Genomic DNA, 14,808 nt, shown 5'->3' on the forward strand with positions numbered 1-14,808 from the left:
AAAGTTCCTAATTACGCCTCACTGTAGTACACTGATCAATAATTCGGATTATCATTTTTATTTCAAGTCGGTTGCTTAAGGGGCCCGCACACGGTGAGCATTTGGCGCGCGCCACTTGCGCTGCGCCGTTTTCTCATCGTGTGCGGGGGTATTTTGGTGAGATTTTTGCCTCTCGCGCGGCTGAGCAAAATTTCTCACGTGTTTGATTTTTTTGGTCTCTTGAGGCAAATGTCTCAGCGTGTGCGGGGTGCAAGCGCCGATTGCTCACGCCATGCTAACAATGCGCATGTGCCAGTAGCCGGAAACAAACAAAAATGGCAGCCCCCAGCGAAGTCAACAAAAATGTACACAGTTATAGTTAGTCTGATTGATTAACGTGGTCACCATTATCCATTACTATCAGAAAAAACAACAATATGTAATGTTTCCTTAAACACATGATCCCACAGTTCGTCCGCTAGGGGCAGGCCGGGAGGCACCTCTGCTGAGCAAAGAGCGCAGCGTTTGCGGGGAGCTGAGGAGCCCGAGCATCTGGCTCAGCGCAAGTGGCTCGCGCCAATTGCTTACCGTGTGCGGGGTGCTTTATTGCAAAACAGTAGAATTTCGTTTATGCTGAGAAATGTTCACAAACACAAAGAAGCTATGTTTTCTTTAAAACTAAATGAGACTAAGGTCTTTATGACTTAAAAGAAAAATGACAATGGATTCCCGCCTCCCGCGCGCGGCGTCCCAGCAGGGGCGGAGTAATAAAATCTCGGAACGCTTTCAAGTGAGCGGCGCCATATTTGATCCGAAAAGAAACTCACATAAAAAACAAGCTGAGTCTCGACCCGTATACATTTGTCCCATTTATGCCTGCCTATTCATACTTCCCCTGCATGACTACAAGGGATGTTTGACATATATTATATCCATATGCAATCATGACATTTTCACGAAACTGAGGGTCCGTGTGACAGAAAGTCTGCCAACCAAATAGTTATAATGGTTAGGGTTAGTCTGACCTAAGTGGGTAAAAATCTAGGGTGAGGCTCATCTGTACAAAGTAAAAGGAAGCGGACTCTGTGTCACGGGGACATTCTGGTACATGACACCTGTGTCAACACGGCATTTTAACTGATAACAGCACACTAGTCAACTGGGCATCAACTGGGTATCCTGAAAACTGATAGAATGGATGACTGGTGGAAACGTTTGGAGGTCTTCCGCGTGTCGGAAAAGGTTGGGTTTTTTAGTTGAAAATCCATTGGTAAGTTTAACCTGTTGGTAGTTAAAATAAGTCATTAGAAAATCAATTTGTTGCAGGGCTATGTTTATTGTCCTTTAGTTCGTTAGATAGTCCAGCAGGTCTTTGTGATTTTTAATCATAGTTTGTCATGATAAAAACGATAATAGAAGATAGAGGTCGTTTCCTTAATGGGCCAATTTTGTGATGGGCACGGTGTTTAGTGGTTCTTAATTGACCACTGCGTTCCTTAACAGAGGTCATTGAACTGCGACACGATGTAAAAAAAAACGTTAATGTTATCTGGTTGCAAATTGACCTTATACATGTACCCACAGTTAATATGTGTTTACTTATCTTTGCTTTTTTTTTGCTATTGGCACCAAAATGTACCCCAAACCACCAACCCACACCAACTGCCCTCCTTTTGTGGGCAGCAGCTGTCGTAATCTTCTTGATAATTTTGCAGATGTTTTTAGGTTGTCCCGAGTGGACAGCAACACCCCTCTATGGTGGTCGCTCGTAATCTGTATTAACCATGTCTCCATGCGACCGTCCTTGCCCCATTGGCTACACAATGCCTATGAGCGGATTCTCAACGAATTAAGCCAGGCTTTACAAAGCCGGTGACCTAAAAATGGCGGACGTACATGAAAGAAAAACCGCCTAATCTTTTAATAGTCTCTCCGCCTCTCACACGCCTCCCTACACGTCGTCCCTGCGGGGTACAGTAATTAAATCTCGGCTCTGAACATTAATATTTCCGTGAATATCTCTGGTGATATTATCTCCGTAGATAGTCGATTCATTGCTGCTCTAAGGGCCAAATTATTCCTTTTTCGTCTCTGTTTTCAAAGATAATAGAAGAGAAGAGCTTTTTCCTTCGATCGCCTTCAGCCGCCATGCTTTTTTTCACCACGAGTTTAACTGATGAGCATGCGCACTTAATATTTCTCAGGTAGCTTCCGCATGGCGAACGGAGACGCGATTTAATTACTGTACCCAGCAGGGACGACGTGTGGGGAGGCGGAGAGACTATTAAAAGATTAGGCGGTTTTTCTTTCATGTACGTCCGCCATTTTTAGGTCACCGGCTTTGTAAAGCCTGGCTTAATTCGTTGAGAATGCGCTCTTAATGACGGGCGCGGTATACACACTAAGTACTGGCGTACTGTATAGTAGTGTTTTGCCATACAACTACAGGCGGACTTAATGTTAAAATTAATGAAACTTAATCTTTGGGATATAGTATGGGAAATTTTAGAGAAGTGATAAAATTTATTGCCGTAATGCATGTACCAGTACAATATTCGATTATGCACATACAGTATTATTACGTGTATATTATGTGTGTAGTTCTTTGTATGTATTTTTTTTTTTACTTCTTTCATCTTTGAGGTGGTAAATAAATAAATGAATAAGTAAATAAATAAATTGTAAGGCCGAAAGCCTGGGTGTTTACTTGAGCTATAACACGACATTATAACGAATAAATGAAAAAATGCGCTCACTAGATACACCAGTGCGGTGGCCCACAAGTGCACTCCAAATTCCAAACGACACTCCCAATTCTAAACCTCACACAGAATACTTAAACTTCACTCTCAGTTCTTAAACATCACTCCGAATTCGTAAACCCCACTCCGAATTCGTAAACCTCACTCCAAATGATTGAAAAAGCTCACTCCGAATTCGCAAACCTCACTCCGAATTCGTAAACCTCACTCCGAATTCAAAAAGCTCACTCCCAATTCCACTATGCCAATTCTCATCAAAGTTCTCTTCGAGAAATCTTATGAAACAGTAATTCGTCTGGGACAAATAATTTTTTTTAGCTGGCGCTTCCAGTGAAAGGTTCGAGAGAGTTTTAGCAAACAGTGCAAATTGTGTTACATTTTGGTTTGCGTGATACATACAATGTACCTTACGAAAATAAACCAACAGTTTACGTCACAAGGTCAATTGACTTCTCCAGCTATTTTCAGTATTTTTCACAATTACACACACACACATACACACACTCTCTCTCGCCAGGGACACAAATTGGGGGCAAGAAGCAATTTACAGGTTTACCATTATAAATAAAAGGACAAATTAAGTGACACTGCTCCCAATTTTCTCAACATAGGATTGATACTACTAATAATCCATACATGTCAGGGGTGGATCCAGGATTATTTGAAGGGGGATCTTTTTTTTTTTTTTTTTTTTTTTTTTTTTTTTTTTTTTTTTTTTAGGAATGGCAGGCTGCACATGCAGAGCTGCCCCCCCCCCCCTTATAGGGCGAACAGTGCTATTTTAGAACTATTATTCAAAATTCTAATTTTAACATTGGTGTGATTTTTTTTTTACAGAATTCAAAAGGGGGGTCAAGACCCCCCTCACACGCCTCCCCCCCCATCCACCACTGCATGTTATTCATTCGAAATCGATTAATAAAGTGTAATTAATCTGATTAATTTCAATTATTAGATTATCTATGATCTTATATGAATATTTCAGCTGCAAAAGAGTGAGGGGCTACTAATTACTATTATCAAGTATACTCGGTTATATAACAGGTACATGTGTAGGCCTACAGTATATGATAATACGGATTGTTTTGCCCATTTATAAATAATACAAGCCATTGTCGACACCCTGAAACATGTTATCTGTATTAAACATTCATTTCAAAATAATCATGTGAAAATGCTTGAAGTTGTAAATAATAAATAACGCACGTTTATTTACATACATGTAGTGCATAAATCTGTTCCTTCCAACGCTGTTTCAACTGTTCTCATATTCATAATACATGTATAATTCCTTAAAACGACACACACAAGAAAACACGTAAACATAATATATTTTAATTGTGACTTGCTCTTAAGTACATGTATGTTTATCCCTATTTTCTTCATTTCTTCTATTTCCTTGAGCTTAAAAGGGTCATACGTCTACGTCATCATTTTGTGAATGGGAATACAGCGCACTAAGTAGTATGAAAAATAACTAGTTTTCACACGAAGCCCTCTATTGGCAAAATCCCCTAGCCCATCTTAGAATATTACTTCCGAATTAATACGGCAGTGAACGGGGTTAAAATATGAATTCGGAGTGAGGTTTACGAATTCGGAGTGAGCTTTTTCAATTCGGAGTGAGGTTTACGAATTCGGAGTGAGGTTTACGAATTCGGAGTGAGCTTTTTCAATTCGGAGTGGGGTTTACGAATTCGGAGTGAGGTTTGCGAATTCGGAGTGAGCTTTTTCAATTTGGAGTGAGGTTTACGAATTCGGAGTGGGGTTTACGAATTCGGAGTGAGGTTTGCGAATTCGGAGTGAGCTTTTTCAATTTGGAGTGAGGTTTAAGAATTGAGAGTGAAGTTTAAGTATTCGGTGTGAGGTTTAGAATTGGGAGTGTCGTTTGGAATTTGGAGTGCACTTGTGGGCCACCGTACACCAGGTTCTCTTTTCTTTTCAAATTACGCACGCTACATGTATCATTCATTTTACGAACAGAAAAAGCAAACTGTACTTAGTAAGCTAAGAGTAAGAAGGTATAATTTTATGTTAGAATGCTGCCCTCATTTCAGTCGGGATTCAGCGTTGAAACTACTTAGTTGTAAAAGGATTAACGGGGAATCTTTTCAGTGTCGATGCAAACAGAGGTCAATTCTTTCCTTGAAAGTCTTTTAACTGAGAAAACCGCACGAGTCCCTGAGTGTCATGTGTAATTCAGCCGTACATGCTGAAAAAAAAAAATAAATTTAAAATATATAAAAAAATAATGGGGTCAGCTTTGGCCATGGGTGAATTACTGTGGCCGTTTGAAAAGGAGAAATAAATTAACTTTAATCTTTAACTTTTGACCAAAAATCTGATCTATTTTAGTTCAAGGCTAACCTGTAATAATCTTTGAGACTTTTGTCGCCCAACAGTTTGTTCATGAACGCGTTACTGCTTGTCGGAAAGTATTGAATACGTCATTCTTCAGTGCTCCTCATGCCGCGCAAATGACGTCATCAATGTTTCCTTCTGGATCAGTTTCGTTACACGAGTGGACGTTGGTTTGGGCATACATATATATGTACATGTACAAGCATGTTATGGCAAGGAGTAGTTTGGTTTTAAATGATTACAGCACGTTTAAAAGAACGAATAGAGTGTAGAAATTGGCTCGAAAATTCATAGTATGGATGAGTGGTGGAAACGTTTGCAGGACTTCCGTGTGTCGGAGAAGGTTGGGTTTTTGGTAGAAAATCCATTGGTAAGTTAGATATTGGCTATATGTTATTAAAATCCATTGCTAGTAAGGCTATGTTGTCCTTGTTATATCAGGATAGCAGGCCTTTTGATTTTAATGATAAGTCCCCAAGGATCGCTTTTTTTTTAATTGCCATGTTTTTTTTAAAAAGACTACATCTTAATTATAATGTTTTATACTGGGTACAAGTACGACACGCGCAAAAAAATTATCTGTGATATTTTCAGTACGTTATTTGTTTAGGGGTAATCCATTTTTATCATTTTCACAAGTCTACAAAGAGTAAACTTTTTACAGACCCCTTCCACGCCCTTCAGAGCGTACAAGGCGTACACTAAATATGATAACCCTGGCCAGCACACCCACTGGATGCCAAGATCATCATTTTTATTATTTTCCATAAGTGAACAGCGGGTATTACCCCCCCTCCCCACCCCGGGGTATGGTTTGTAGACTTATGGAGTATGGTTTGTTGACTTGTGGAAATAATGATAAAAGTGGATGACCCTTAACTGCTAGTATATGCACCTTTTACTGTAACAATTTAGACATTCATCTCGGAAAAAATTGACAAAGGCAACACACAATGTAAACAATACTACTGATGTTTTCCTTTAACAAACAATTTAAGAAACATCACATTATATGTGGTTGTACGACGACTTATTTCTGGTTAATACCTTGAATGCTTAACTTTCGTGTTAACAGTGCACGCATGTTATTCTTCACTATTTAAGAATCATTAAAATTCTCATCAAATTCAGTATGGCCCAATATTAATAGAAAAAATCAGAGAGGGGAGTGGTTAAAACAGATAAAATGTATAGATAGTCTGTCGTGATACTTATACGTGTACGTATGACTATAGTCCACAGGAAGTGTCTAACCTAACCGTGTTTCTTTGCTCCTTTTGCATGTCTTTATGACTTAGCGTTTGGTGTCCACAATGATACAACTGTGTAATAAGGAAAGTTGACATTTTTATCAATTTAATTACGTGTGGCAAATATTTTGAGCGTGTATATAACCATGACAGAATCTGTTCCAGTTCGAAACCAGTCTTAATGGTGTCTTTGCATTGTTAACAGCATTATGGACAAGTTAATTGACCAAGTTAATTGGCCAAGCTGCCAGTTTGTTTGTACGGCATGTGCAATTATGTAAGGGATGTCTTAGACTAAGCTGCCAGTTTGTTGGTATGGCATGTGTAGAGAATTTTTCAGATCAAGGCACATATTGTGATACTAACAATTGTGGTAAAAGAGATATAGTTGTATTTCATCACCTGTGATTTGTAAAATTCATCCGAGGATGATACTTTTTAAGAAACTTAATGTTGAAAGAATAGGCATGTAGATTGATTTAGTAACATTTTCTTAAGAAATGTTAAATTAAAGGCGGGCTGCCATTTGTTAGTGTGTTATTTCAATTATCTTGGTTTTGTACAGATTATTCATGTAGGAAAAAATCTGTCTATTAATATTTTGTTGACCTCTTTGGAAATATCTGCATTTTTTAAAGGATTTATTCACACTTTGTAAATTATCCTGAAGAAAATGCAGATTGGGACTGAGCCTGTGATATACATTTTACTTATAAAACATTTGTTCACAGTCTGACCGTTACATGTACTCAGTTTGCCTGAGGTTATTTTATATTGCTGATGTTGCACTGTGTACATATGTGTATTTCTTACACAATTCCCAATTATAACAACTGAAATGGAATTGTGATTAAAGATAAAAAAACCTATCATAACTTAATTTATCATACAGGTGCTTACCATAAGAACAAAAATCCTAAAACAAAATTTAAGGAGAGCCGACATTGAAGGTGGCAAGCGAGAAGCTCCCTTGCTATGTAATAAAAAGGATATCCGAATTGGGAGCATACATCCTCCAGGTGGATGCACCCTTAAAGGTTCTGTCAACGGGTCTAATTTGAAAATTTATGTCACAAATGAATAGATAGAATAAATTTTCACTTAAATGAAAATAAATGTATGCAATCTTCTCATGTGTTATTCTTCATAATGATGTTTTTTCATTCAGTTTGTCAATATCAAAATAATAAAAGGTAGCGACACAGGTTATTTTAATACACAGATATTATTATTTATTATATGTAACTTTCAAATAAATGTGACAGAAAAAATCAGAGCGGACATATCAGGAAAAAACAGCCCAGCAGGCATAGTGGCATTGGATCAATGTTGAAAACAGGTTGGATCGTTGATCATTCTAAATTCAACATCAACTCAATGTTGATCCAGCCACATCAAAACGCCGTCATAATGTGACGTTGATTCAACGTTGTATTTTGGGCGTCGTGATGCTAGACATGGATTGTAATTTAAAATATTATTGAGTCGATGTAGATTCAGTATTTTTAATTATTAAAAACGTGATACGATGTTTATATAAGGCCTATATATGACATAATGTATTAAAATGAATTTATGGCAGCTGCATGGTATATATGTATGTTGCCATGGGTAATAATTAGTTCTAGCTTATAAACATCAAAAACAGTGGCGTAAAATCCACTTCAGGCTTGTTTTAAATTAAAATATTAATTTACAACAGTCTTGCGCGGTGCGAATTGTAGAATCTTCGGGCTATCGTAACCGCAATAACCAGCATATGATGAAAGCTTAAATAAACTATTGTAGTGAATACCCCGCCATCATCCATGATGTTCAATTGATCATTGCGTCCGGAAAAAAATCAAACAGAAATCAAAAGTGTAGCGAACTTTAGATCGAAATATGAAAAACGTTGCTTGTTTTTCAGATATACATTCTAATAAATTTCCTCGCAAGGTCAGCTAACACAAGGATGATTAAATCCAGCTAAAATGTGTAGTGAAGTTAATGATGTTAATAGTTCACGGTATCCTTTGATAGATAGATAGACATTGGTATATATATATATATATATATATATATATATATATATATATATATATATATATATATATATATATATATAAAGCGTTGAAAAAATGAGACAAACAGGCGCTTTGAAATGTGTTTAGGAGCTAAACCCTGTTTTACAGTGTACGTTATAATTGTGTACCTGTGTTTTTAATTGAATAATTATATTTAAAAAAAACATTTCAGGTCGTTTTTATGTCTTTTCATGCAAGAATGTTGTCTAACAACTTGGGTTGATAAAACGTTGTTATCTGACGTTGATACAACGTCGTAATTTGACGATGATCCAATTTTCAAATCCATTGTTAATCCAACGTCTTGTCAACGTTGAAACAACATGATTTGCCCGCTGGGAGGACCTATCCGGACTTGCACTTGCATTCCTTGCCATGGGACTTGCATTCCTCAATAACTGTTGTCCCACGGAAGTAAAATCCTAGTAACGTTTGTCCTAGGCATCCATTCCTAGAAACGCTAGACCTAGGGCTTGCATGTCTGGTGGGACTTGTGTTACTAGGACTGCCATTCCTTTCACACCGGCCTAGTAAACAAGGCTACTTGTCGTTTCACCTAGATGCACATGTGCCGGTAGTTTGATGTAAAAACTAATGCACGTGGACAACACAGTAAAATTATGCCTAAATAAACGAAAACCAAACATTGGTCTCTGTAACGCGTCTGTGACAAGCATTGTGAGAGTATAAATTAAAGGAAATGTCAGTGGAAATTTCAAAAAGAGAAGTGTTAAAATGGCGATCAAGGCTTTGGCAAGAGGAATATTAATTAACAAATAGCGCTTCCTACCTTTCTGTTTCAGGACCACCTGTCGGAATATTTCCTTCCTTGGGAACAGCTCGGGAAGAAGGCTGCCAAGTTGGATGCGGGAGAACTGAAAGACCAAGTTAAAAAGGTACTGAGAGAGAGAGAGAGAGAGAGAGAGAGAGAGAGAGATTTGTTGCCATAAAACCAATCATTGAAATGCTTTTGGAGAGGTAACACTATATCATCCATGACCCAGTTATTCAGTTTGGTTTCTGTACTAATCTCGTTTGGAAGTGTAACTGTATAAACTCACACCTGTAATTCCCATTTTTCCAGTCATGACTCTAAGCTTAGGTTTTCTAAGTTCAAACTCGCCGTTTTATTTCAGTTACCATGTCTGGACTACACTCGTCTAAGGAGTTATGAAGAGTACTGTTTAGCCCACAGCCTGTTGTCTACAATTGCACACTGTTATGTTTGGCAGGACAGAGATAAGGGCGTGGTACCTGAGGTATGATTATATTAAACATTGGATTATCTTGAACCATCGTATGAATAATTATATTATATTATATTATATTATATTATATTATATTATATTATATTGCAGGTTCTTCCAAGGGCTGTTGCTGTTCCTTGGTATCACGTGTCCCAGTACCTAGGACTTAACCCTGTCTACTGCTACATGGCAGGTATGCTGGCTAACTGGAGGAAGGAATCGGAAGACAGCTGGTTTGTCTCTTGCTTAACAATAATCTTCACCATCATCAATTTTTATTGATTACGTCTTCTGTGGGTATGCGTTAGTGCCAAAGTGAACTTTATTTGATAAACACATATTTCAAGCGTAGGCTCCGTAAACTATAATTGCTGTTTGTGATCACGAGCCTCAGATTTGTGAACTCGAACGCCCAAATTAACGGCTTGACGTGGCGCTGGTTAGTCCTAATTTTGTACAGTTCTTAGACCTAACCAAAGCCGTCGTCTTCGAGCTAAAGACACACACATTTAATGTTGCCTGTTTTTGTGACTTCGAGTTTCGATACAAGTGATATTGGACACATTGCTCTATGATTCGTAACAAATCTGTGAGCGTAAACAGCTTACGATGAAGCAGTTTACGATGATATGATTCTACCTTTTATGAATGTACATAATATATTTATAGCGTTGCTAAGCTCAATATTTTAATCTTTAATATATCATTTCAGCGACATTGACATCATTTGCGGCGCGCCCGGGACTCCCCACACCGACTGGTTTTTCAAAGTTTCAATTCAAATCGAAATTGACTTTGGCAAGGGAGTCAAGGTATTAACGTTTGTGGTAGTGTCCCCGTTTTCTTGCCTAGTCACTTCGGGTAAAATAAAATGATCCCCAAAATTATATAATTAAATTTAACTTGACAAAATGGACCATCCGTAAATGATATAAATTTTCTCACACATGCCTATCTTAATTGAATAACTTTATTTCTTCCTCCGTCACTCACGCTGAAGAACTGAAGCACGTATGCGTGCGCAAAGATACAAAACTTGTCTCGCAGACTGAAGACCGCTACTGAGATTAGAGTTCACCAGTTGCGTTGAATGGGAAGGATAGATAGAAATGTCCATACATGTATATGTAAACAAGGCCTTGTCTAAAGACGAGAATACAAACGGCGTGACTTGGGACCATGTCACTAATAACTGACAACAGATGGCTAGAATTTTTCTTAAATTTCAGGATATAATTAAAACATATCAGTCGTTGGCGACAGGTGATGACAACGGTTTGATAGAAGGTTTGCAAGGGATAGCAGACACCATTCAGAGGATGCAACAAACACTGTCCAGAATGCACGGTATGGATGTGTGTCCTTTCTCTCTCTCTCTCTCTCTCTCTCTCTCTCACACACACACACACACACACACAGACAGACACACACAGACACTGTTAACAAATGCATGTAGTGATAAGTAATTTACCGTTACTATTTGACGATTCAAATATTTAAAACTTAAAAAAACGTTACTCTTTCAAAGAATTAAAGGTATTTTTAATTGTTTTATAATATTGTATCAAAAATAGTGAGCTTAAATTCACATCAAGATGATTCTTCTGATATAGGCCTTTACAAGAACATGAAGCGATGCACATTTAGAGGTTAAAAGAAAATTGTTTAAATGGAGCTTTGCAACTGATGGATCAGAGACCTAGAAATAAAGATGTGATGGCTTATTTGTATTTCAGCAATTGCAAATTAGTTTGTGTTCATTTTTGCTTTGTGTTTGTTTTGTCACTATGTGGATTAAAAAATTGTAGGGACTTTAGTGTTTATAGGTTTATTTCTATTTCAGTACAAATAAGTGTTACTTTACGCTACGTGGCCACTTTATATCAAGTGAATATAGTGAGCGGCAGTAAAACGCAGGCATAACATACATAATTGTATCTGACCCATTAAAACCCCTAAATTGTACAAGAATTAAAATAAATATATAGTTATGATACACCTTAATTGCTAGTATTTTCTTTTCTTTTTTTTTTTTTACAGAAAAACAAGACCCTTGGCCTTTTTATAATAAACTCCGACCGTTTTTCGAAGGGTAAGTCTTGAATGTTTGGTAACATAAAAACATTTTTTGAGATAAATACATAAATCTTATCATAAAATTGAACAAAAATATATCAACGAGTTTTTCTTAAATTTTTTTATTTATCTATTTTGCTAATCCGTGCGTCTTTGGCGAAGTATAATGGAGTTGTGAAGTAAAATGTTTAATTTTTTCTTCTCTGATAAAAAAAACTTCATATTGACCCACGTGTACACTGTATAATACAATTTTGCAGCTGGGGAGCACAAAGCAAATTTCTCCCGGAAGGACTGATATACGAAGGTGTCTGCGATTCACCGTTACAAGTAAGTAGCGCATGCGTAATGGATTTACACCAACCAGCACACCAGCGACCCCTGGCGGATTTGTCTCCCGATTAACTTTGTTGATGCAAGTCACCTATTGAACATAAAATGTTCCTTTTTTTGTTTTTTTATCTGTTAACCATCATTAACTACTGAAAGACGCACAGTGCAGGTTGTATGTCGTAGAAAAATCTATATCCCCTTTTGAAATGCTGTCTTCTACCAGTAGGATACAGCAGTGTTATGTCAATTGTATGTAAACAGAAAGGTGCGTAGTGAATATATGTGAATATCTAGTGAAAAACATCAAATTGCGGCCCAAGTATAATGAACAACACGTGAGGAAGATCCAAAATGTTATATTGTCTGTGAAATATACATTTACTTTGTTACAAGCCAACTACATGTACTCGAGTTAAAGTCATCACAAATGTTTTTTTTTTTCTGTTTTGCTGACACGGGATCCTAATCTACGTATTAAATAATTATTATCATTTTTAAAGTACTTGGGAGGGAGCGCCGCCCAGAGTTCAACCATCCAGACCTTTGATGCCATACTTGGGGTCAAACATACGGCAGGTAATGGACTCGGACTATACACTCGGACTATACAGTATCTGCTAATGAGCACGTGCGAATAAAATTATGAAAAACAAACTTTATAACGTCCACTTAAGGTTAAGATTTTTTTTTTTTTTTTTGAAAATTTTAAATTTTGGTTATAGTTACTGTATGTGCATGACTATACGAAATACGCAGATAAGGGAGGGCAATAAACGATACAAAAAACTTATCGATAAAATGAGGGCAGCATTTTTTTGTTTGAATTGATATGAATAAATTTGCTTGCCAACTGGCATTATTTGGTAAAGAGGGAGAGAGTATAAATCTGCAGTTTTGAAATTTGTAACCCTTTAATGACTTTTTCAATCTAGAAGCAGTTCCATATCTCAGAAAAGTAAGGGAATATATGCCTGCAGGTCACAGAGAGTTTCTGAACGCCATAGAAAACGGACCTTCTCTCAGACATCACGGTAGGTGATATCAAACTTTAATGACTTATTCAAACATACATTTAGCCCAGCGACGTAAACATTCCTGGCGCTTTGAACTGACGTGGTTGTAACGTGCTCTCTCTCTCTCTCTCTCTCTCTCTCTCTCTCTGTGTGTGTGTGAGTGAAGGGGGTTATCTGCATTTCTGCATTAGCCCCACCTACCTCTTACATGATAAACCAAACATTTTGATTTTTTTCTTTTCTTTTTTTTTCTAGTGAAGCTTTTACACAATGATGGTGTACGAAAAGCGTACAACAAATGCATCCAAGCACTCACTGATTTTCGATCATATCACTTTGCGATAATTGTGAAGTAAGTGACTGGATTTCTATAATGATCAGATTCTTAAACATACCATTTCCACGTGTTTTAAAGTAGAAGTAAGTAAGTCAGTGTAAGTCCTTGTAAATCAATTTATTGCTCCAACAATCATGAATATAGATCTGTTATCCATGAACATAGGTCACATTGGAATATGAGAAATAAAGGTCACTATTGAAATACAAGAAATATTGGAAACATCAAAAACAGTGGATTATAAAATCAAACGAAAGATGTATAACATTTGCTTCCATTTGCAGATATATTTTAGTGCAGTCGTACAAGAAAAATGGAGAATCTCGTTATGGCTCGGAGGCCCAAGGGGCAGGCGGAACATGTGAGTAAATCCATGATACTGGAAACTAACTACTAACAATACTCCTGTCCAGCTATTAAATTATATTAATTAAATCGCACTTAAAGGTGAGGAAATTATCATCAATTTATTCCTTATTCGAGGCAGAACACTGATGGTGAAATTCCACCATGTTCTCTCTCATTTGCTTGATAATCGTTTATTTTAATTAAATTTGGTACATATGATCTTAGTTAAATATAGTAACATAGTTATTTGGAACTGAACTTATTTTCAGATTTGGTCGCCTTCTTGAAATCAACTCGCGACCAGACAGCCAGGTGTATCCTTGGCGACAGCGAGACAGATCACGTGACAAAGCAAGCAGACGACACTGTTTTAGTAGGCTTGAAAATGGAAGAGAGACCTAGCTCGCCTCTTCTACACCCAGGGACGACTCGTATAATCAAAGCAATAGCAGATCCAGAGGTTTAAAAAGGATATAAAAAAAGAGACAGTTAGTGCTATCTGTGATAACCAGTAAGAGGCAGCTATTGTATTTTATTCAAGGCATCAAAAGTTGATAAACTGCGTAAAAAATAAGGTCAATATAGTAATTTACTTTTAAAGTCTATTTTCATTGTACCCGAAACCTTTAGCAGGGCAGTTGAAAAGAAGAAACAAATACCAGTAACTTTATAATTATTAAGCATATTATTCAGGGATAAGTGTAAAAAGTTTATTATCTTGAACATATTCTTTGAACACAATTTGTTTCTTTTAAAGGAACTTTAGACAAAATGCAATAACCCGATATAAACGGTACCATTAACACAGAGATGAACAGAGTTGTTGCTTTTTTTAATTAATTATTTCAAATCTTTAATCTTTAACTACAGTATCTCTCTTTCTCTCTTTCTCTCTCTCTCTCTCATGTCACAATCACATCCATGGGCAAATAAGCCCAGTAGGGCTGACAGATCTTGGAACAAATTTTCGCATGTGCATAGTTTGCACAAATAATCAGTACTACTAATAAACGTCCACGATAGTGTTAATTGATAG

General features: G+C 37.0%; 1 protein-coding gene across 5 annotated transcripts; it reads left to right on the plus strand.

The window, feature by feature from the left end:
- The first annotated feature begins 1,115 nt into the window (after positions 1 to 1,115).
- LOC106176942 (myoglobin-like) lies at positions 1,116 to 14,581 on the plus strand. 5 transcript variants are annotated; one of them, XM_086996931.1, is made up of 13 exons: positions 1,116 to 1,249; positions 9,222 to 9,314; positions 9,555 to 9,677; positions 9,777 to 9,898; positions 10,378 to 10,477; positions 10,895 to 11,012; positions 11,706 to 11,757; positions 12,002 to 12,071; positions 12,575 to 12,650; positions 13,007 to 13,105; positions 13,343 to 13,439; positions 13,709 to 13,785; positions 14,042 to 14,581. In XM_086996931.1, the coding sequence occupies exons 1-13, from the start codon at positions 1,178 to 1,180 to the stop codon at positions 14,236 to 14,238; spliced, it is 1,296 nt and encodes a 431-aa protein (XP_086853057.1). In that variant the 5' UTR covers positions 1,116 to 1,177; the 3' UTR covers positions 14,239 to 14,581. The 5 variants fall into 5 exon arrangements, 4 of the variants coding, with proteins under 4 accessions (XP_086853057.1, XP_086853059.1, XP_086853058.1 ...); XM_086996932.1 differs by lacking the exon at positions 1,116 to 1,249 and adding an exon at positions 5,252 to 5,472 and having other exon boundaries at positions 13,010 to 13,105; XM_086996930.1 differs by lacking the exon at positions 1,116 to 1,249 and adding an exon at positions 5,253 to 5,472.
- Positions 14,582 to 14,808: the final 227 nt, after the last annotated feature.

Source organism: Lingula anatina, chromosome 10 (genome assembly GCF_051362555.1).
Source record: "Lingula anatina isolate TDL-2025a chromosome 10, LinAna3.0, whole genome shotgun sequence".
Taxonomy (NCBI): domain Eukaryota; kingdom Metazoa; phylum Brachiopoda; class Lingulata; order Lingulida; family Lingulidae; genus Lingula; species Lingula anatina.

Coding starts and splice junctions, on each gene's coding strand:
- LOC106176942 (XM_086996930.1), top strand. CDS start 5,398: ATGGATGAGTGGTGGAAACGTTTGCAGGACTTCCGTGTGTCGGAGAAG. Junction 5,473..9,221: donor TTTTGGTAGAAAATCCATTG/GTAAGTTAGATA, acceptor TTTCTGTTTCAG/GACCACCTGTCGGAATATTT. Junction 12,651..13,006: donor TGGGGTCAAACATACGGCAG/GTAATGGACTCG, acceptor TTTTCAATCTAG/AAGCAGTTCCATATCTCAGA.